Source organism: Gossypium hirsutum, chromosome D12 (genome assembly GCF_007990345.1).
Source record: "Gossypium hirsutum isolate 1008001.06 chromosome D12, Gossypium_hirsutum_v2.1, whole genome shotgun sequence".
In the NCBI taxonomy this organism is placed as follows: Eukaryota; Viridiplantae; Streptophyta; class Magnoliopsida; order Malvales; family Malvaceae; genus Gossypium; species Gossypium hirsutum.
Genome location: NC_053448.1, coordinates 43,314,298 through 43,337,209, shown reverse-complemented (window position 1 = coordinate 43,337,209; position 22,912 = coordinate 43,314,298). Strand labels below are relative to the sequence as shown.

General features: G+C 29.7%; 1 protein-coding gene across 1 annotated transcript; it reads right to left on the bottom strand.

Moving 5' to 3' along the window:
- Positions 1–3,354: 3,354 nt before the first annotated feature.
- Positions 3,355–4,589, bottom strand: LOC107947544 (transcription factor MYB108). Its single transcript, XM_016882162.2, has 3 exons — positions 4,300–4,589; positions 4,089–4,218; positions 3,355–3,992 (listed from the first exon to the last, which is right to left on the bottom strand). Exons 1-3 carry the CDS (start codon positions 4,403–4,405, stop codon positions 3,551–3,553), a joined length of 678 nt encoding a protein of 225 aa, XP_016737651.2. The 5' UTR covers positions 4,406–4,589; the 3' UTR covers positions 3,355–3,550.
- Between the last annotated feature and the right edge of the window lie 18,323 nt (positions 4,590–22,912).

Genomic DNA, 22,912 nt, shown 5'->3' with positions numbered 1-22,912 from the left:
GCTCAACATCAAACCAAATGAACTCAGAAAAAGAAGCAGGTCTGTAGCAAGATAAACCTTGGAGGAAAACACGAAGCAATTCTATATCATAAATATCTCCAAGCTCTTCTCCAAGCTAATTAACAAAAAAAAATCACACGTATCAAACACAAAAGCAATTTTATCTAAAGAAAAGGTCAGAACTAAAAAAAATAAAAAATAAAAAATGCTACAAGCAAAAATAGCAATCAAACTTGAGAAACGGATATTATTCTATCGGGTTAGGAAAACTAACCGATGACGCAAATCGACAGAAACTGAGCAAATCGGCCGAAAAAGAAAAGAAAAGAAACGGGGGGAGCAAATCGGCAGAAAAGAAAAGAAAAGAAAATCGGATGAAAAGAAACTGGGAGGGTAAATCGGCAGAAATGAAAAGCAAAGAAACAAGGAAGCAAATCGGATGAAGCTAGAAGGAACAGAAGAGAAACAAAGGGGATCGGGGAGGGTAAAACAGGGAGGCTTTGCTGAAGCGTCACCTAATCTGGGGAAAAGAGGGGGAATAGAAATCGGTGGTTTTCACCGATTAGGAAAGTAACAGATTAGAGGGGGATTAGCAATACATTGAACCAAACGGCGGATTAAAGGGGGATTAGGTGGGGCCCACCGATTAGGGGTGTATTGGCATAGCCAATACACCAAACCAAACATGGCGTTAATGTTTTATTTATGAGATTTTATAGGTTTTTTAAGGGATACAATCGTCAATGTCAGATCCGACGTACCAATCCGTATTTTGTTTTGGTATAATTTGACTTTCAACCAAACGTTCATGTTTATTTTTATATGTATTTCTTTGGACTTAATTTCTAATGTATTGTAATATTTATAATTTTTTTATTGTAATGATTTACGTACGAACGAATGAAATTTTTATTAAAAAAAAACAAGAAAATCATATTAGGTCCTGAATATAACTAGCTAAGAAAATGTCATTCAATTGGTTAATGTGTCACGTCAGTAGTCCGTTAGTTGATTAATGAAAATTTTAATGGCAGTGACCAATTCGAACAATTATCTTAATTAGAGTAAATTATATTAACAAAAAGTATTGTAAAGTGACCAAAATAGGAACGATACTATTTTAAGGTGACTTCCGGTGTAGTTTACCCAAATTTGTTACTAATCTCATATTCTATGTAAGTTATGAATTTAGTTTCATAATTTAATCTGATCAATTTTAGTTATTATACTTTTTGAATAAGTCCGTTTTAGTTTCTTTAATTTTCCAATTTAGAAGTTTTAGTCTAACCCAAACAGTAATAGTTAAATTTGTTTGGTTAAATTCTATTTTTATTCTTGCGCTATGTGTAATGTTGTAGATGTAATCCATGTTCTCTAACCAGATTATTCTTAGTCTTGAACTTTTTGAATTTCTCTTTACGCATATGTCAACCATTAAATACATTAAATGTATTTTTTTTATGAGTAATATGTGAAAATAATAAGCTGATATGATATTATGTATGCAATATATTTGTTGCATCAAATTTTGGAAATAGCAAAATTTAATGAATTTAACCATTATTGCTTGATCAAGATTTAAACTGGAGTCGTCATTAAGAGGGTTTTAAATGTTACTTCAGCTCAAACAGTAGGCGTGTTCAAATAACTAAACTAGACTAGTATTAATCGAATTAACCAAACTTTTTAATCCTTTCACCATTAATCGAACCGAAATTTTGAAAAAAAAACTTAACTGAACCGGAATATTTCGGTTAATTCGGTCGGTTAACCAAATTAACCAAAATTTATATGTTTTTTTTGTTAAAACAAGTATAAAACATAAAAAAATTTGATAATATTCATTTGACCGAATTATCTGAATTAGTAATAGCCTAATTATTTATTAAGTTCGGTTAATTCTATTAATTATCCGATTTTGAACTAAATTAACAGTTAATTGAAATTCCAAAATCCCTTTAACTGATCTCCGACTGAACCAAATTGATTAACTGAATTAGATTGATTTAGTTGATTAATTCGATTTTAACCGAAGTTTGAACACTCCTAGGGGTGAGCAAAACTCGATTCGACTCGAAAAAATCGAAAAAAATTCGAATTTCTAGTTAAACGAATCGAGTTATTCGAGTTAATCGAGTTATTCAAATCAACTTGAATTTTTTTTCGAATTTCGAGTTCGAATCGAGTTGAGTTTTCGAATTCGAATAACTCGAATAATTCGAATAATTCGAATATCAAACTATAATATTTTACATTTTTACCCCAAACTCCCAAACCTTTTTACTTTTCCCTCAAAACTTTTACTCCTTCCCACTTTCCCCCGAAAACTTTTACCCCCCTCCCCTCCCAACCCCTCAATCTACCCAAAATCCATTTCCCACCAAAATTTTACTCTCCCATTTATTTTTTCTCAAAATTTTAATCCCAAAAACCCTCAAAACCTTTTATTTTCCCCCCAAATTTTTAATCCCTCCCACTTTTTCCCTAAAACTTTTATTCCCTTCCCATCTCACCTCTTATCTATCCCAAACCCTCCCTCTCCAATTTTTTTTAAATATTTTACCTCCAAAATTTTACTCCCCTATTTACTTTCCCTCAAACTTTTATTCCCAAAACTTTTTTATTTTTCCCCTAAACTTTTACTTCTCACCCTTTACTCTCAAATAAAAAATCAAAATTATCCAAAAAAAATCACTAAACATAAATAGTAATAAATTTATTTATATTATTAAATTAAATTTCACATTTTATGTTACTTATATTATTAAATTGTTTAGTCATATTGAATATTTATATTAAAATTGAATTATTAATTATGCCATAAAATATTCGTGTTAAAATTTTATATTGGTATCAATTTCACATTTTATTTTTAAAATAAATTTTATTAAAAAATCATATTTTTACATTTAATATATTTTTTAATTCTAAAATATATAGTAACAAGAATCTGAAGATAATTGAAACAACTAAACAAGCAAAAAAGCTAACCAATATATAAAAAATTAATAAATAAATTATGAAGTGATGAAAGTTAATAAAAAATTTGATTAAGGTGTACAAATTTTATTATGATGGGTGACAATGGTTACAAGGATCCAAAATTATTTTTTAAAATTTAACTCGAACAAATATATTCGATTTGATTCGATTCGAATTCCATCTCACTCGACTCGATTTGAAAAAACTTCAAATAAAGTTAGGATGATAAAATGAGATTCGAAAACTCGATTAACTCGAAAATTTTCGATTCGATTCGATCGAATGCTCACCCCTAAACACTCTTACTATTAATCTCCGCAAAAAAAATTGAGTAAATTAATGTAATGGGAATTTAACCAAAACTAAACTGTTGTAATCGTAAAGTAGAGAATATTATTATTTGTCGTGATGATGCCAGGCATTTTCTTTTTTGATTGTTGAGTGAAATATTTACATTCCAAAAAGTAGTGAATTTCCATATGAAAAAGAGTCCATTCGAGAACAGAATCTCCAAAAGAAACCCTTTCATTTTTTTACTTTGGTTTATTCATATATATGATTAATCTGATTAGATCACATCATCCTCATCATCATAAAGCTGCTGTTGTAAGAACCAAATATTCTCTTCACACCACTCACTCTCCATCCAGTAATCTCCACCACCAAGCCAACCATTGCCATTGCTCTGCTCATCTATACCCCATGTCTCTGCTACAGTTGAACCGTATGTGACTTGGGTTTCCGACGAAGACTCAGGTAGGAGAATCTGGTCGACCTGGACCGACTCAGTTTCGTTTCCATAGGTCAATTGACCAGAGGGTGACTCGTGTTTAGCACGGCTGATCTGTTCTATTAAACGAGGGGTATACTCGTAACGCAAGGCGTCCCTGAATTTGGGGCTGTTAACGTCGCATTCAAGCTTCTTTGCCTGTTTCTGGACTTTGGTTCTCCAGTAGTTCTTTATTTCATTGTCTGTCCTTCCAGGCAAGTGTTCGGCAATCTTCGACCACCTTAAACAGGGTTCCATGCTCAAACTTAGTCAAATTCACAAAAACCCCACCATATATATATGTTTATTGAATTCACAAATAATAATAATAATAAACCTGTTGCCCCAAATAGAATGGAGTTGAATAATCAATAATTGTTCTTCAAGGGTGATGCTGCCTCGTCTAACAGCAGGTCTCAAGTAATTCAGCCATCTCAATCTGCAACTTTTCCCTGTTCTTCTTAACCCTGTAACATAGTTACAATTTATACAAGTAAGAAAACTCCAAAAAGATGCATAAATAAATGGCGGGAGAAACTATGAAATACCTGAGAAACGAGCGGCGGAATTCCAGCGACCTTCACCGTGAAGAGTGACATAAGCCTTGAGCATGGAGTCTTCTTCTTCAGTCCACTGACCTTTCCTTACGTCCATCACTTCTTCAATTTGGTGACCACTTTCAGATATGGAGAAGAAACCTCTCTCGTAAACTTCCGTTGATTTTGGGAGAAGAAAGGGTTGGAATCTAAGAGACAAAGAGACAGAAAGAGGGTTTTATTGTTATTTCTATTTTTGGAGGGGGATTTTGATTAGTGTTGTAGACAATGAAGCTGAGCTTATGGTGATATTAGATAAGTGGAGGTTATATATAGAGTTGGGGGGGGGGGGTAAAGATGGATATAAGTAAGATTTTGAGTGTTACTATCGTGAATGAAAAAGTAATTATCGAAAATATTTAATTAAGATTTAATATGATTATCGGATACCAGATAATTATATTTAAATGTTATACATACATAAAAAAAGAGAGTAAAAATAGGATATAAATACTTAATAAGAAGCTTAATTTGTCTTAAATAAAATTTTAAATTTTAATAAGAAAATAGTCTGCTAGGAAGAGTTTTATCTCTATTTAAAAAATTTATCCGAATCAACACTAAATTTAATTGATATTAAATGTCATTATCAAATACCTAACTATCATAATAAAATGTTACTACTAAGGGTGAGTTTAGATAGACGGTGGGTGCGGTGCGTTTAACTTATTTTTTGTCTCACGCTATAATATCATTATAGTATCTAATCTCACTGTCACCACTATTTTTACATTAACAGTAGATAAACCACCTATCCAAACTCACTCCAAAGTGATAATCAAAGTAAATAATGAAGTGATTTAGTTAAAAGCATAAAATTGATATTTTATTGAACCCATGTGGTGCATGTTTGTGTTTGGACTTTCCTATACCTATCCCACACGCAAAATTGGACAAAACATTTTAATATACAGTAATTAATAGAAATATAAGCAATATTCTTATTCTAGAGTCATACTAAGACCATATAAACTTTAACAAAAAGAAATACTCATTTTTAATGTATAATAAAATAAGTAAACCCATTAATCTATAATCTGTAATGTATAATATATAAAGGTATAGGTTTGGAAAAAAATTTCATTATATTATTAAATTTATATTAAAAATAATTATAATATTTAATTTAGAATTATTACTAAAAAAATTGAAATAAAATTAAAGTTGTGATAATTATACATTTAAAAATAATTATAATTAAAATTATTAATTAAAAAATTGTGCTAATTTTAAAATAGAATTATGGTTTGAAATAAAAAGATGTACTAAGTTTATTGGTGTGAAATAGAGTTATTATTTGAATATAATTCTAAAGTCGTATTTGGTAGGTTTGATGTAAAAGAGGAGTGTTATGTTAAATAACACGTTTCAAAATGACTGATAAAAGTGATAGGTAGTTAAAAATTGTGATATATGTCGCTCTTCTTACCATGTGTTTTCTATGAGTTAAAACACAAGTGTTATTTGTTAATGTACCATTTTACTTTTAGCATTTTTATTTCTATATAATTTAAAATAAAATATAATAAAATATTACTATTTAAAAATATTTATATTAAAATATAATAAAATAAAAATATTATAATATTTAATTTTATATTAATATTAAAACAATAAAATAAAAGTACTACTACTAAAACAATATATTAATATTATTACTTTCTAAAAACATAAAATATATAATTTTATATCAATGTTAATATATTAATATAAATATTAAAATGTATGATTTAAATTTAAATTTAAATTAATATTTATATATTTTATAATTAAATCTAAATAAAAATATTTTTAAAAATCATTTAATTTAAATTTGGGCGGGTTAGGTTGACCTGAAAACAAAAAAAACATGGGTTGGGTTGACTTGATCAGTTGGGTCACCTGACTCGTAACTAGTTGTGCTTGTAATATGTTATTATTGGGTAAAGATAAAATTAAAACAAAAATAATTAAAGATAAATAAAAGGCAAGTGATATCTAAAACATACTAAAACCCTATTAATAAATTTTTGACTTCGCCATTGGATATAAATATTATACAAGTTTAATGTGTAATATATATATTTATAGCATATCTGTATTTTTAAAATGATCGTAAATGTTTATGTGCATTAGAAAAACAATTAGCAAATTGGTATTTTTGTAAAAGTTGGAAGGATGTGTATTAAGGGTGTGGTTGATAAGTTATTGAAAAATTTCATTTCATTGAACATTTAATTTTTTTAATTGTGTTTGATAACCATATTCATTAACTTTTTACTTAAGATTTTCAATAAAAAAGTGTTGAGTATGATATTGATAAGTAAGTAGATTATTTTAACTTTTAACCAAAACCATTCAAAATAAAAAAAATACTATATTAATAAGATTAAAATTATGAAATAATGAATTTACAAAAATCAAGATTTACTACTATTAAACAAAATAATTACATATATCAAATGGTTTTATAATATAAATTCAATGCTTACAAAATTCAGTATTTAATTTTTTAACACTTAATTTTTCAGTTTATTAATCAGGCGCTAAGCTAAAATTTTAATGTCAATTTTTAAGTGACATAGCATATCTACTTGACCTATATTAGCTTTAATTTTTTTTTTTGCAATAGTTAAATGCAAGGTTAAATTTTGCTTTAAGTCTCTATACTCTTTGTATATTTGTATCATTTAGTTCTCATGCTTTTATTCTATGTACTTTTCATATTTCAAAATTTAGGTCCAATTGTTAATTTCGACTAAATTCTTCTGTTAAATTCACTAGTGTGATATTTTGAAATTAAAAAAAAACCTCACTTGATAGACATGTAACAAAAAATGGTGTTTGTAATGAACTTGAATTTAATAAAAGAATTTTAACAGTGTTGACAATTGGACTTGAATTTTTAAATAAAAAAGTTGAAGGAATAAATTTTTTAAAATAAAAATAGGAGCATTAAATTCCAAATGCACGAAGAGTAAAAGAATTAGGAGCATATTTCTACCTAAATGCAATAGCTTGAGGTTTTTAAAGCTATAATAGATCCATTGAACATGTCATGTTGTATTTTTAACTAATGTCACACTATCTAATTAAATCCAACAAATAGAACTAACAAGATTTTCTTTTATTAGAAAGATACCGATTTTACATGTTTTTATTAGATACATAGATTTTTAGGCCCATTTTAAAAGTATAAAACCACTTAGCATTATCATTGAGGAAAAGCTTCCATCTCATGATTTTATTTGAATATCACCCTGACTCAAACAAGATATTCTCATCTCATGGTTTTATTTGAATATTACCCCCATCTCATCTTGTCATGTGTGTGTTACCCTCATAAGATATTCTTGATTCTTTTGAGTTAAATCCATTCACTCAATACAATCCTATTTTATCTCATTGTCACCATAGTCTTCTTAATGATTAATATGATCACTGTCAACAAATGACTGCGACAAATTGCTCGTTCGAGAACAAACAACCCATGGCCATGTTCTATATTTATCAATTCACACAATGCCAATGAAAGGATATCATTAACTCTTTAATTGAGCTATGAATTCCATGTTGCTAGTAAAACCATGCCATAAACAAGTCATATATCCAACATACTAGCTATGGGCTCGATCATCTTTAGAGCATAAGCCTCCACTTATATCAAAGCCCATGAGTTGCATACGCATGGTCAGTGACTAACTTAGGATTTAGGTAAATCACACCATGAACGTCACAAGTGAATTAATTCACAAACGAATTCAGAATTAATTCATCTTGGATCCAGTCCAATGTATCATTCTACCAATGAATACATCTATGTCTCTAACCGTGGAGTCAATTGCTCCAATAGCCAAGACTAGCCATCTCCCCAATTGGAATTGTAGACGACATAATAATCCTTCTTAGTAGTTGAATCAAATGCTCACTTCGATTCTTTTACGGGATTATGGACTTATTTAGATTATCTACTGAAGTAAGTTGTCTTTCTTGCAATGTAAACATTGCCACTTATCATCAGTTTGAACTTAGACAATCAATGAGTTAATATTTGCTTGTCACAATTTCGCTATGCATTCAAAATATAAAAGACAAAAATACAAAAGATATAATAGTGAAATGTGAAATTAAATTTATTTATTTATTCATTGTTCAAATAAATAGAAAATAATTACATGTTTATCACAATATGGGCACATTTCCCAAAACTAACTACTGTTCGAATATGAAGTGAAACAAGATAAAAACTCAAAGCTACTAACAAGTGAGATAGGTGTGGATTTTGACTTGTGTATACCCTTTTTGAGTGATGAAGTGAAATTAAAAGTGGAGAAAGATTGATACAATTTTTATTTTTTGCAAATGGTGTGATGACAAGAGGGAAAAAATGTTTCTTAGCTTACAATATTGACTTCATTGAAAAAAAAAATCTCATTTTGGTTAGAATGCCTAAACAAGAAAAATCGAAAATCTATAAACTAAGGTGTTTAGATGGTTTATGAAATGCAAGCTAAAAAACTATTATTAGCTAGAAACGAATAAAATTCTATTTTTATTTAAATTATAATTAATTATAATTATCATGATATAAAAATAAATATTTTATATTTAAAATAGAGAAAAATAAATTTAAAACCTTGCAAAAAAAATTGAAAGTTATAAAACAAAACTCGTTTTGTTGAAATAAATCTAAAAATTGAAAACAAAAAATTAATATGCAAAAATCGAGAATTGAACTAAACCATATCGAATTATGATGGAGAGTTCAAAAAATTCAAAAAGCTTGATTGAACTGAACTAATATTGTAACACCTCTCGCCCGACCTGATCACCGGGTTTGAGTTACAGGGTGCTATAGTCGATACCGGAGCATTCACTGACAAGTACTCTGTAAATAAACCAACTAAAACATTTAATATAGTAAAAAAAATCATTTAAATTTGAGTCTTAAGCGAGCTTAAGGAAGCTCTTATATTGACCCGAGTATGAAGTAGGACCAAAATGTAAGCTTTCAAAATTTTTGAGCAGGTATCGATACCCCTAATAGGTATCGATACTATTTTTAACATCGATGTTTGAAGAAAATTGAGTAAAAATCACAAGTATCGATACATGTCATAAGGTATCGATACTCTATGTAATGTATCAGTACCTTATAACAGTATCAATACTGTTTTGAGGTTCGAAGTTTCAAGAAATGGTGAAATTTTTTAAGTATCGATACTTTCCATCGAGGTATTGATACCTCAAGACAAAAATGATAAATTTGGTACTTAGAACATTCTTCAATTCAAACCGAAACAAGCCTTATACAACTAATGCATAATCATTAACTTCCCTGCATAAAAACATGCCAAAATGCATACCAAACATAGCATAACACCATTACCAATTCAATACATCACAATTAGTACCAAACCAATCTAGTTCAAGTTATACCATTCATACACTTATCCATTTATTACCATAATTTAACATACCATTTCATACTCAACATGACATTTACGTACCATTCAAACTTATCATCTTACCATACCAATTCACATTCATGTTTATCATTCATATACCATATGTATAACTTAATACATCACCAAACATATTCACATATAACATGTATAACCATTAACTAAGGTTCAACCAAACTAATAACTTAAAGATTACACATATTTTAACACCTATGTACATGCCACATAACCGAGTCCAAAACGAATAAAAGACTACCAAGGCAATAATGGGATAGTGTGAGCTTTGAGGTGATTCGATCGACAAGTTCCACAAGTTAGAAATCTACAAGGAAAAAGGGAAACAAAGGGTAAGCATTTTGAGTGCTTAGTAAGTTTATAATAAAATTTACTTAACTTACCTTGACATCACAACAATTTAAACAATTGTAATACATTGGTATCTAATATGGCATCTTTTGACATCGTTATACTTTTATGTACAATTCCACAATACACCCAAAAAGGTTAGTTCACTTGGATAACTATATCATGATAATCAAATCAAAAATACATATACATATATATACAATCATTCCATCTTATATCAAATAATATGTAAGCTATGCTAAATTTGCAAATATAACAATTCATTCCATATCCAATCATTTCAATCCTTTCATTTCCGTTTAAATATTGTTTCATTTCTATTTTTGCTCGGAGAACCCTAGTAAATTGAACTCAGACACACGATATTGATTTGCTCAAATACGCTGACATATTCAGGCTGCTCACACAAGCTTCAGATCTGGGACACATTTATAAGCTTTATTGGGTGTTGCTCACACAAGCTTTAGAGAATCCATAACATGTGTTGGATCTCAAGCCACCGATAAAGAATGATTCGATGCTGCTCACACAAACTTCAGAGAATCCGCAACATATGTTGAATCTCAAGCCACAGATAAAGAATGATTCCATGATGCTCACACAAACTTCAGAGAATGCAACATATGCCAAATCTCAAGCCATCGATAAAGAATGGTTCGATGCTTCTCACACAAGCTTTAAAGAATCTGCAACATATGTCCGATCTCAATCCATCAGTAAAGAAAGATTCTATTCTGCTCACACAAACTTGAGAGAATTCACAACATATGTCGGATCTCATGCCATCGGTCATTAAATCCCAGATCAAACACCTGATTCCTTTTGAACTCAAAGCCATACTATTCGTATCCCAATCATTTACTAAGTTCACACAGGTGCTTTTATTGCATTCGTACCATTTCAATTTCTGAAGTAGTATACACGATTTTCATATTTCAAATAGCAATCCATATACATTTTAAACCTTGTAACCTCATCATGTACATATCATCCCATCATATAACAGTTCCACATCCATCCAATACCACATTATTCATATGTATCATATATTTCATATCTTATAATTTAGTCCATTAGATGCCAAAAATATTATATACATAAGAAATTCAATTACGAAGCAAAAAATATTATAATACGTGTAACACCCCAACCCTGACCTAGATGTTATGGCCGAATCTAGAGAAATTACATTAGTTTGTTTAAAAACTTTCGTCTCGATCAAACTCAAAGTACGTTCCAGAAACATAATATTTGACAAAACTTTCACACATGTTTAGGAAAACTTAAACCTAAAAACACTTATTTCAAACACAGAAATTTAATTAAGTTTCGTTTGTTTCAAAATTACCAATTTTGGATAAATCTTTTTAGGTTAACGCTAATGTATTTTTTTAAAAAATTATTTGTTTATAGAAAAACACTTAAGAATTACTTAATTTGCAGTGAAAAAATTTTAGAGTTTTAATTTTGAAAATCAAATTTTAAATTTTAACCCGCGAGGTCTTGCATTATCATGTGTGCAGATATCAACATCGACAAATTAAACAAAAACCCAAAACAAACCCAAAAATAAATTACAGTCCCCAAATGTCTAAAATAAATAATTATGAAAATCACCAATTTTAATTTAACTGATAAAACCATCTAAGCTCCCGTATGCCATCCGATTCTAATTGTATAGATTAACTGAAACGTTAGAAATAAAACAAAGGGGTGAGCTATAGAGCTCAGTGTATAACTAAAAATCAAATTGAGATCACACACATTATGATATACAAAACATAAAATCATAGAAAATTTCATAATGATCAGTCAAACAGAATTGAGTATGCATGATTATGCCAGTGCGGTATTTTTCAGAAAATCATAATGCGGATTTTTTAGAAAATGTCCTACCCAACTCCGCTGCACACCAAAATTGTAACACCCCTAACCCGTATCCGTCGCCGAATTAGGGTTAAGAGGCATTACTAATCAAAACACAAATCAAAACAAACATTCATTAAAGTTCAATTTTTTTACAGTTACATATAAGATGTCGAAACCGTTTTTAAATTTTAAAAAAAATGGGGATCGGCTTTGAAAATGGAAATTGGAGTCGCCACCGATCTTTTATTTTGGTGTGATCGGATCACCTTAAAAATGATTTTAGGTCTACGAATTTTGAGAAAACAGGTGCGGGAGTCGGTTACGCACGAGGAAGGGTTAGCACCCTCGTGACGCCCAAAATTGGTATCGAATTGATTGTTTAATGTCTTAATGTCGAAATTTTGAAAAGATTTTAAAATTTGATCCTCTTATCTTGAATAAAATGAATAATAAAACACTCTTATTTCAAAGAAATAAAATGTCACACCCAGTGAGTTAGGGCGCAACATTTTTAATCTTCAAAATTAAGTTTATCTTTTAACTTTTAAAACCCATGCATTTGAGAATGATATTTGATTATTCGGGTCAAATGAGAAAAATCAAAACCCAGTAAGTTAGGGTTCGATTTCACAAAATTCCTAAATATTGAATATTGCCTTTATTTTAAAAATCCTTGATTCGGGGTAGCAAAACATCAGATCCAGTAAGTTAGGATCCAAAATTTTGAAATCCCGAAGAGCTTTGTTTAGAAGTTGTATGGTTTTAAAAAAAACACTTTGCTATTTGAGTTCTACAAGAAGAATCGAAGCCTAGTAAGTTAAGGCACCATTCTTTCGAGAATTTATGAACATCAAGCTTTTAGGAATTAAGTAATAAAACAACTATGATGCCTTAATAAATACAATTCTCGCAAAAAGAACATGATTGGATAACAATACATACAATGTAAAAGATGAAATACAATCTAAATTTAAGCTAATACAAACATTCTTTAATCATGTTATACAAACATCCATATTAATAATTAAGCAACTTAAAAATTAATAATCAATAAATAAAAAAAATCTTCGAAACAATGAAAAATAATAATAATAACAAGTTTGAATAAATTCTAATGAAAAATTTAAAAAAGGAAAGAAAATAAAAGTGAATAACACAAAATTAGTACCTACATTTTGATTTATAAGAATAAAATCTAGCATAAATAATAATACATACATAGTAATAATATACAAAAGTTAAATAAATGAAATAAAATAAAAAATCTAAGGAATAAGATTTCTATGCATAAAAAAAATCATTTGAAATTAATAATATATTATTGCATATACACATACGTATACTAAAAAATATTATATATACATATATATAAAAAATATGAGATATTATTATAAAAATTTTGAAATTAATTGTATATATATACATACATGAACAAAAAATATGTGTAAATTATGCTAAGATAGTATATAAAAACATATATAAAAACGTTTATAAAATTAAGTGATGAATACATAAAATAATATTATATAACAAAAGCATTTAGTAAAATTAGGTTAACCGATATATATATATATAAAATACTAATAAATATAATAACAACAAATGAAATTAATAATAATAAACCAGTTAATTTAATGAAAATGAATTTATTTTGAATTCAAACAAAATTTTAAGGGTTGATTTGAAAGAAATGACCAAACGTCCGCATTGAAAACTACTGAAAATCATAGGGACTATTATAGTAAATTAACACAGAAATTTAGAATAATCAAAATCCAACGTAGAAAGCGACACCGTTTAAACTTGGGTTCAAATGAAAACAAAATTAAATATGCGGTACGAAATAGAAAAAGATTGAAGAAAATCAAATCGAAATTCCACAAAACTCGAGGGACTAAAACAGGAAATAAACGAACAGGTCTGGGCATTCAAATCCAGTCGACAAAAACGATGTCGTTTGTTTGCGGATTAAAACGAAATCAGCATAAAATATGCGGCAAAATTAAAAAAACCTGAAGAAAAACTTATTTAAAACAGCATTCAATGCGGAGGGACCAAATGAGAAATAAACCATCACACGAAAATGTGCGGATCCTTTCCTCGGGTCGGGTCACCGCACGAATACCAGCCCCTCACGATGCCGTTTTGAGACCATCAAAATTGGTCTCAAATGACGCCGTTTTTCACTATATAAAAGCTAAAATAAACCCTAGCCTAAGACGACCTATTTTTTAAAAAAACTAACATAGATGACCCAACCTCGCCGCATCTGTGGATTGACTGCTCAGGGGACCCTCAACCTCGTCCGACCCCGATTGCGACAGAGCGAACGGAGACCAGGTAAGCGTCTCACTTCCCTTCTTTCTCTTCTATTTTAGTACTAATCAATGAACAAAGGAGCAGAGAAAGAAAAACAAAGAAAAACAAAAAGATTAACAAACACCTTTCGAACTCTTTTTTTCGATTTCTCTGAATATTTTTCTTTGTATACAATATGCATGTCTTTTTTGTATTCCCCCCTCTTACAGATTTCCAATCGGCCTCCTTTATAGTCGAACTGAGAAAAAGAAAAAGAAAAACAAAAATGAAATCCGTCTATTTTTTACATTTTTCTTATTTTCTGCTAGTTTTTCTCTGATTTGCTGTCTATTTCTGCTCCTTCTTTTTGTCCGTCTCTTGTTGCTTTGTGTGTTGTAGGTGTACGGCCGTACGGAGGAGCGTGGCGTGGAGGCGCGTGTGTGGGAGGCTACTGTTGGCTGCGGTGCTGGAGGCTAAATGCTAGGGTTTCCCCTTCTATTGTAATCGGGTTTGGGCTAGGCTAATTTGGGCTTAGTTCAGTGGGTTGGGTATTTTTGTAATCGGGTTTGGGCTTAATTTAACTTGGTTTGTAATCTTGGACACTATGGTTTTTTGGACTATTATTTTATTTTATTTTGTTTAATAAAACGGGCCGGGCAAATTTGGGCCATTACAGTAAACTAGGTCTAATGTTAAACATGCAAAATTTTAAGCTTCTCTTTTGACCATTTTGAACAAAACAAAGACATTGCAATACAAATAAACCATAAGAAAATAAGCCATTTTAATATGGCTATTAATCTCATATACAATATTTATAGAAGTACGACCTTCAAAACATTATCTAGCCTGTACATGCCATAAGTTAAAATTTAAACATTTTAATACCGAGACAGTAGTTAGAGTGATGATCTTGCTGACGATCCCCGAGCTTGAAGCTTGATTTTTAAGTCTAAAATGAAAAGACATAAACAAACAAAGTAATCTTTTATAGCTTAGTAAGTCTATAGCATAACTAAACATATATATAATATAACTTTTTAATTTAATTCATCGAGATTGCAATTAACACATATAACTAATATTCATACATTTGCTGTATTCAGACCATTTTATTTATAGTCAAATATGTATACCAGTCGAATGCGTTCAACTGAATATATGTATATTTATACCAAACAACATTACAACCGAATGTATATAACTGAGCATATATATATCTTAAATACATATGATATCCGATTGTGTATGTATATTCATGATAAACTTATAACCAAATACAAATCTAATACATATGACCAAATGCATTCATCTCCATCAAATACTTATAAACAAAGGTATATAAATCTCATTCGCATATGTAGATACTTATCAAATACATATACCGAATATTTATATGTATACATTTATCATCTGCATAAACCGAAATCATATATGTATATTTTACAAATGCATAGATCGAATATATAATATTCATTAAACACACTTAATCGAATGTATATATGCTCATCAATTAAAGATAACCAAAATCATATAACTGTACACTTAATCATATACTTTAAACAGATTCACCAGCACTTAGCCTGTTAGGCTTAAAGCCTGATTCAGTACATCGACACTTAGCCTGCCAGACATATAGTCTGAAATGTTTCACCGGCATTAAGCCTGCTAGACATAAAGTCTGAATTGTTTCACTGGCAATAAGCCTGCTAGGTGCTAAGCCTGAAAATCTCAATTTCACATATACAAAATAATTCCTCAAATAATTCTTAATAGCAAACACATGTTCTTTGTAGTCCATGTTCAATCATAAAATAGTTTACAAATCATATTTTCAATTTAATTCAATTCAAGTACTTATAATTTATAAGCATATATAAATATATATTTATAATTGAACCACACTTATAAAAATATAAGAATTTAAATCTTTAATTCAATCTAATAACCTATATACAAATATACATATAGATATATTCGAACTCCCATGTACATATTTAACATTTATACCTTTAACAAAAATAAAAAAACTCATACATGTATATACATTTACATTCGAACCTATATGTATATATATAAATATACACATTCTTGCCTTTATCTAAGTTCATAACTTATTCATGTATATATTCATATATAATTACTTAACTAAATTCAATACAAGGAATTTACATGTATATATACACGCTTATTTGAAAATAACATATACATGTATATTCATACATATTCAAAACTACACATGTATACTTAACATTCATACCTTAAAATATAATCAAGACTTATTCAAGTATATACATATACATTCCAACTCACATATACAGACTTATTCAAAATTACCTATACAAATATAATATACATGCCTTTAATCAAACCAAAAAGTTTATACGTGTATATTTATATATATTCGGGCCTTATGTATACATATATATTATACATACCTTTGATTAAACCAAGAATTTATACATGTATATACATATATGTATTCAAATCTTGTATATACATATATAATCCTCATACCATCAAATAAATTCAAGAACATAAACATATAGATACATATTTAAATATTCAAACAGTGTATATATATAAGCATTTACCTATATATTCGAACATTGTATATACATATATACCATTTATACTTCAAATTTATTCAATCAAATTATTTTAACTATAGGTCAACAAAATACAATAGATATACATACATATATACTGATTTAAAAACATCAAATAACTAATAGACTTACCTCGAATAGTGTAAAATCGAAACCGGATAATTAGTCGATGACTTTAGCTTTTCCCCGATCCAACTCCGATTTCTTTGGTTCTTGATCTAAATATATTCAAAATGAGCTAGTTTAAATATTATTACATTCAATTTAGTTCAAAAACACATAAATGGAAAAATTACCATTTTGCCCCTGACATTTACACTTTTTGTAATTTAGTCCCTATTGCATAAAACACAAAATACAATAAATTTGTCCACACTATACAAGGGCTGAATGTACCTAGCGCTCATACAAGTCCACATATTTCATTTATTTCACATTTTAGTTCCTTAAAAATTTAATTTCACAATTTAGCCCTAATTTCTCAATTTCACCAAAAATTCAAAGACAAAACATGTTAATTTTTCACATATCTTTCATATTCATCATCAACTATCACAAAGCTCAAGCATTCATTAATGACATATCTCAAAGTCAACACCAAATTCAAAAATTAAAGCATGGGTCTTGTAGTACACAAAGCAACGATCTCAAAAACGTAGAAATTATCAAAAACCGAACAAAAACGAACCTTAATTTAAGCTTCCTAATAGCCGAACCCTAGCTTGGATGTTTCTTTTTTTTTGGTTTCTCACTTTCGACTTTTAGGAAGATGATAACATAAAGATTTTTGTTTAATTTAATTATCATATATTATAATATATCTTTATTTACTTTATTAACCTTACTTATCTAATATATAATATTAAAACACTAAGGTTAGTCTTGTCTTCAACTGTCCACTATCTATATAGTGGTTAAATTTCACTTTTAAACCTCTCATTTAAAAAGACATCAACAAATAGATGCTTTTAAATTAAATTCTCTAAGTTTTCATTTTACGCGATTAAACCTTTTTTATCAAATTGAGCACTCAAACGATCAAATTTTTATACGAAATTTTCACACATAGTAATTCACATATTGCAAATACCAAAAATAATTTTAAAAAATTTTTCTGACTCAAATTTGTGATCCCGAAACCACTTTGTCCGATTAGGGTCAAAATCGGGTTGTGGCAAAAATAGGATTCTCCCCTAAACTCATCCATCCAAAACACACCAATAAAGTCATCCCGGGGATCCTGGTAATGATGACTTGCCACCCCAAGTTGCCCGGCAACGATGGCTTATCAATATGCAGTTAAACTGTCAAACCAAATATATGTGGTCAAGCCACTAAATACGCAGATCATTAAACTGCCAGTACAAAATCTTTCTCCTTTAACATTATCCCAAACCCCATGCAATGTGTCATGGCATGCATGTACAAAAACAGAATGGTGAGCATGTAGGACATGCTAAAGTATAGTAACATAAGCAGATGGCATGGAAGTCCATGCTCTACAAACAAATTGATTAACCCTTTTAGAAACACATCAGTTTTGCCATGAAATCACATGAATGGTTACATAATAGATTCAAAAATACAAATTAACAAAATCATACATTATGCAAACTTATACAAAGATATCAAACCAAAACATACCATCAAAACTACTAGTCTCCTAACTTGCAAATATATATTACAAATACCTTAAACACATCAACATAGAAACATATTCACCTATACCTTGTTTTTAGGTCTTAATTAAGTGGTATAGATCCTACAGAGAGGCTAAATACAGTTCACGAAACAAAACAACCCAAAATGATAATTTTTTAAAAATGGGACCATAAGCTCGTGTAGCCCACACGACCTCACACGGTTTGGCACATGACTGTGTGGCATTGGCAGTCCCAATTTTGGCATTTGCTAATTGTTGATTTCTCGGGTTTTTGTTACACACCTTACTAATTCCGAAGCAAACACCACAGCAAGAATTCCATAACCTTAAATTGACAATTCACACGAATTAATTTACACGATTTTTCCAAACCCAAAACACTAATTCAAAAACCTATGTCGACAATTGAACTACCCTACAATGAAATTAACCTCTATTAGTGGTGATTAATCACTTACCCTTGGAAGAAACGATAGTTCCTAACACATAATCAATCAAAACCAATACTTAACCCCTTAATAATTAATTAGACCACAAAATCAAAACTTCGCATTCCCACTTCATAAAACCACGAAACAATTTTACTTACACCGAAACTTGATATTGCAATAATGAAATTCCTTGACAGGGATGGTGAACGGATTAAAAAATAACAATAATTGAAAAATTAAAGGACAATTTCCAGAGAAAGAAAAAGAAAAAAATTAATGAAACTAAGAAAAATCCTTTACCAAAATTCAAATGAAAAAAACAAAATTGAAAGAGATAGAAAGAGAGAAAATAAAATAAAAATAATGATAGGAAATTGGAGAACTTTAGAAGTGGGTAGCAACTTGAGAGGAAATTGGAGAACTTTAGAAGTGGGTAGCAACTTGAGAGGAAATTGGAGAACTTTTGGGGAAAACTAATTATTAGTTATTATTATCATTTCTTTTTATTTAAAAAACAACAACAATAACCTACTATCTAAATTTTCTATTTCTGATAACCAATCAAATTATTCAAAGTTTGACATTGACCTAAACTCATCCATATGACTTGAATAGTGTATGAGAATAAATATTTCCATTTGCTTGCACGAAGATTCAAACACAAGACCAAAGGGTAAGCTGAAGCCTTACCACTAAACTAACAGACTCATTCTTGCTAACAGTTGAGTGAAAATATTATTTATGCTAGATGATTTAAGGATAAGGTTAGGAAAAAAAATAAAAAATTTAAAGAGAAGGATTTGAACACAAGACCTTAGACACGCATCCAGAGCACTTAACCATTGAACCAATATAAATCACTTGACAAAATGTTCACAATTTTTAATTCAAAATCAGGTCGTGACCACCCCTGGTTTCACTAACTCAATTTCTACTAGTCCAGTTTTTGGGATGTGACAATATGAACATATTGCGAAATAATAGAGTAAGCCTTATATGAACTTACCTGTCAAAAACAATAACAAGTAAGACGTCAATGATTAATCCGTAATTTTTTTTTCGCGATTATCCTCTGATTGGTTCAATTCTCGACCTATAAGATAATTCATTTCAATTTATCAATTCGAAACATCTTGTAACAGCCAATTGTGATCATATATTAATTCAATTTCATTTTTCAAAAGTGTCATACATTTTTGCAATTTATTCAATTTAGTCCCTAAAATCGAAATAGATGTATTCATTGGCAGAATAATACGTTAGACTGGAGCCAAGATGAATTAATTTTGAATCTATTTGTGAATTAATTCACTTGTGACATTTATGGTATGATTTACCAAAATCCCGAGTCAGTCACTAACCATGCATATGTAACTCATGTACTTTGATATAAGTGGAGACTTATGCTCAAAAGATGATCGAGCCGATAGCTAGTATGTTTGGCATATGACTTGTGTATGACATGACTTTACTAGCAACAGTAGAATTCATAGCCCAATTAAAGAGTTAACGATATCTTCTCATTGGCATTGTGTGGATTGATAAATATAGAACATAGCCATAGGTTGCTTGTTCTCGAACGAGTAATTTATCATAGTGATTTGTTGACAGTGGTCATACTAATCATTAAGAAGACAATGATGACAATGAGATAAAATAGGATTGTACTGAGTAAACGGATTTAATTCAAAGGAATTAAGGATATCTTATGAGGGTAACACATACATGACAAGGTCATTGGAAAAAGTAGTTGGATGAATTGCTTTCATAAAGAGTATACAATAAGGAGTTTTCAATAATGGTACTTTTTGTAGACTAACTCCATAATTAAGTAATTGCGAATTATCGAAACGATGTTTTTGGACATAATTGCAATTACTAGAGCCTAATTGCATATGTCCAATTGGTCCCTCCGCTAGCTCAATAAAAGCTTGATCAGACTGCATTTGAATTAGAAAAAATTCTACGACTTTGGAAACAATTTAATTAAGTTGATTTATTCGATAAGGAATGAAATTGGACGATCATAAGAATTATTCAATGAGAGTGTAATAACCCAAATTTGCCCGGCCCAAACCAGAAATAAATAAACAAAAATAATAATAATAATAATAATAATAACCAAGTTATTAAAAGTCCAAAAATAGTCCATTTACACTGGGCTCAATATGGCCCAAACTAAACCCACTACCCAACATCAAGCCCGAATATCCCTAGCCCAAGACCGAAACAAAATAGGAGCCCCAGGGTTTCGGAAATGGCACGAGCGCCGCAACAGTGACCCCCAGCACCGCACGCCTCCGTACGTGCCACGTCCGTGCCTCCGTACGCGCCACGTCCCCGATCTCGTACGCTGTACCTGCAAATGGAGCAAACAACGCAGCAGAGAGAACAAATATTGTATTTCTGTCTATTTATTCTTTTTTTCTCATTCTGAATATTCGACTATAAGATCAGAGAGAAAACATTTTGTAGTTTTTACACACAAAAAAATCAATACAAAAGAATACAACAGCAGAAAATCAAAGAGTTTTCGGGGAAGGTGATATTTTCTTTCTTATTCGGTTTTTCATTACCGTTTTCTTCTTTTTTTTTATTTTTTTGAATCGCGTACAAAGAGGGGTAAAAAGGGTCTTACCTGGTAGCGCCTTCGGATCCGCGCAAGGAAGAGCTAAAAAGCCCCTAGGGGTGCAGCTTCGACCGCCATTGACGGGGTAATCGCGGCGAGGATCGACGGAGTCTCGGGAGGAGCTGAAGGCTAGGGTTGAAACCCTAGCAGAGGAAACAAGAATATTTTTTTTAAACAAGGCTGCTAATATTTTTTTGTTAGGAATTTTTTTTAAATAATAATACCATACGACGCCGTTCTGGGCTAGGGTTCCTAGCATCCAAACGACGCCGTTTAGGCAACGACCCGAGGACCCGACCCAGATGCGGCTAGATCCACGCGTCTTGGCATGGAGAGGGATATTTGCGTGATCGGTCCATATGTTTTGATATTTTTTTAAATCGTTTTTTTGTTCTTTTCAATTGAGCGCCATATTTTGCTTTTGTTTCGTTTTGGTCCAATGTTGCGTCTTGTTTCATTTAATTATTTAATATTCCATTATTTTTAATACCATTATTTTAAATCTAATGTTATTTTACAATTAAATTTTTATCCGATATTGTTTCATGTTTTATATATATTAATGTTTTAAGTTTTTTTTTTAAATTTTAGGTATTATTACTTTGTTTAAAAATTCTATAACATATCATTATTAATAGTATGAATTTATCACATTTCTTAATTTTTTAAATTTTTTTTTCATGTATCCTTATTTTGAAACTCAATATGTATTGGTATTATTTTAATTTATCACTTTATACATATATTTTAGGTTTCATATATTTTTAATCCTACTTTATTATATATTTTATTTAGTTCAACTTTCTATTATTATTATATATATATATGTATTATTTATATCAAATTGTTCGCTTTATAGCTATTACTTATTTAAATTAATACGTGTACTAGTATGATTATAAATTTTGATTTTCTTCCAAAAATGTATTTAAAAACTATTGCTTATATGGTGCTTGTTTTATTAACTTTATTTTGAATTTGTTATAAATTCATATGAAGTTATTTTAAAATTTTGTGCTTGTAATTTGTTGATTATCATTCCTTCTTTTGTCTTTCAATATGTATTTTAGGATTGATTGTTAATGCTTATGATTTTTTGAATGTTGATATTTATGTTGGCATGATGTGTGTTAGATAATATGGCCCACATATGTATTATATTATTTATTCGTGTTTATTGGTTATTGATGATTATTGGTACATACTTTAGCTTATTGCTTCGTATTGAGCATTGTTATTCCATCGCGCTCCATTCG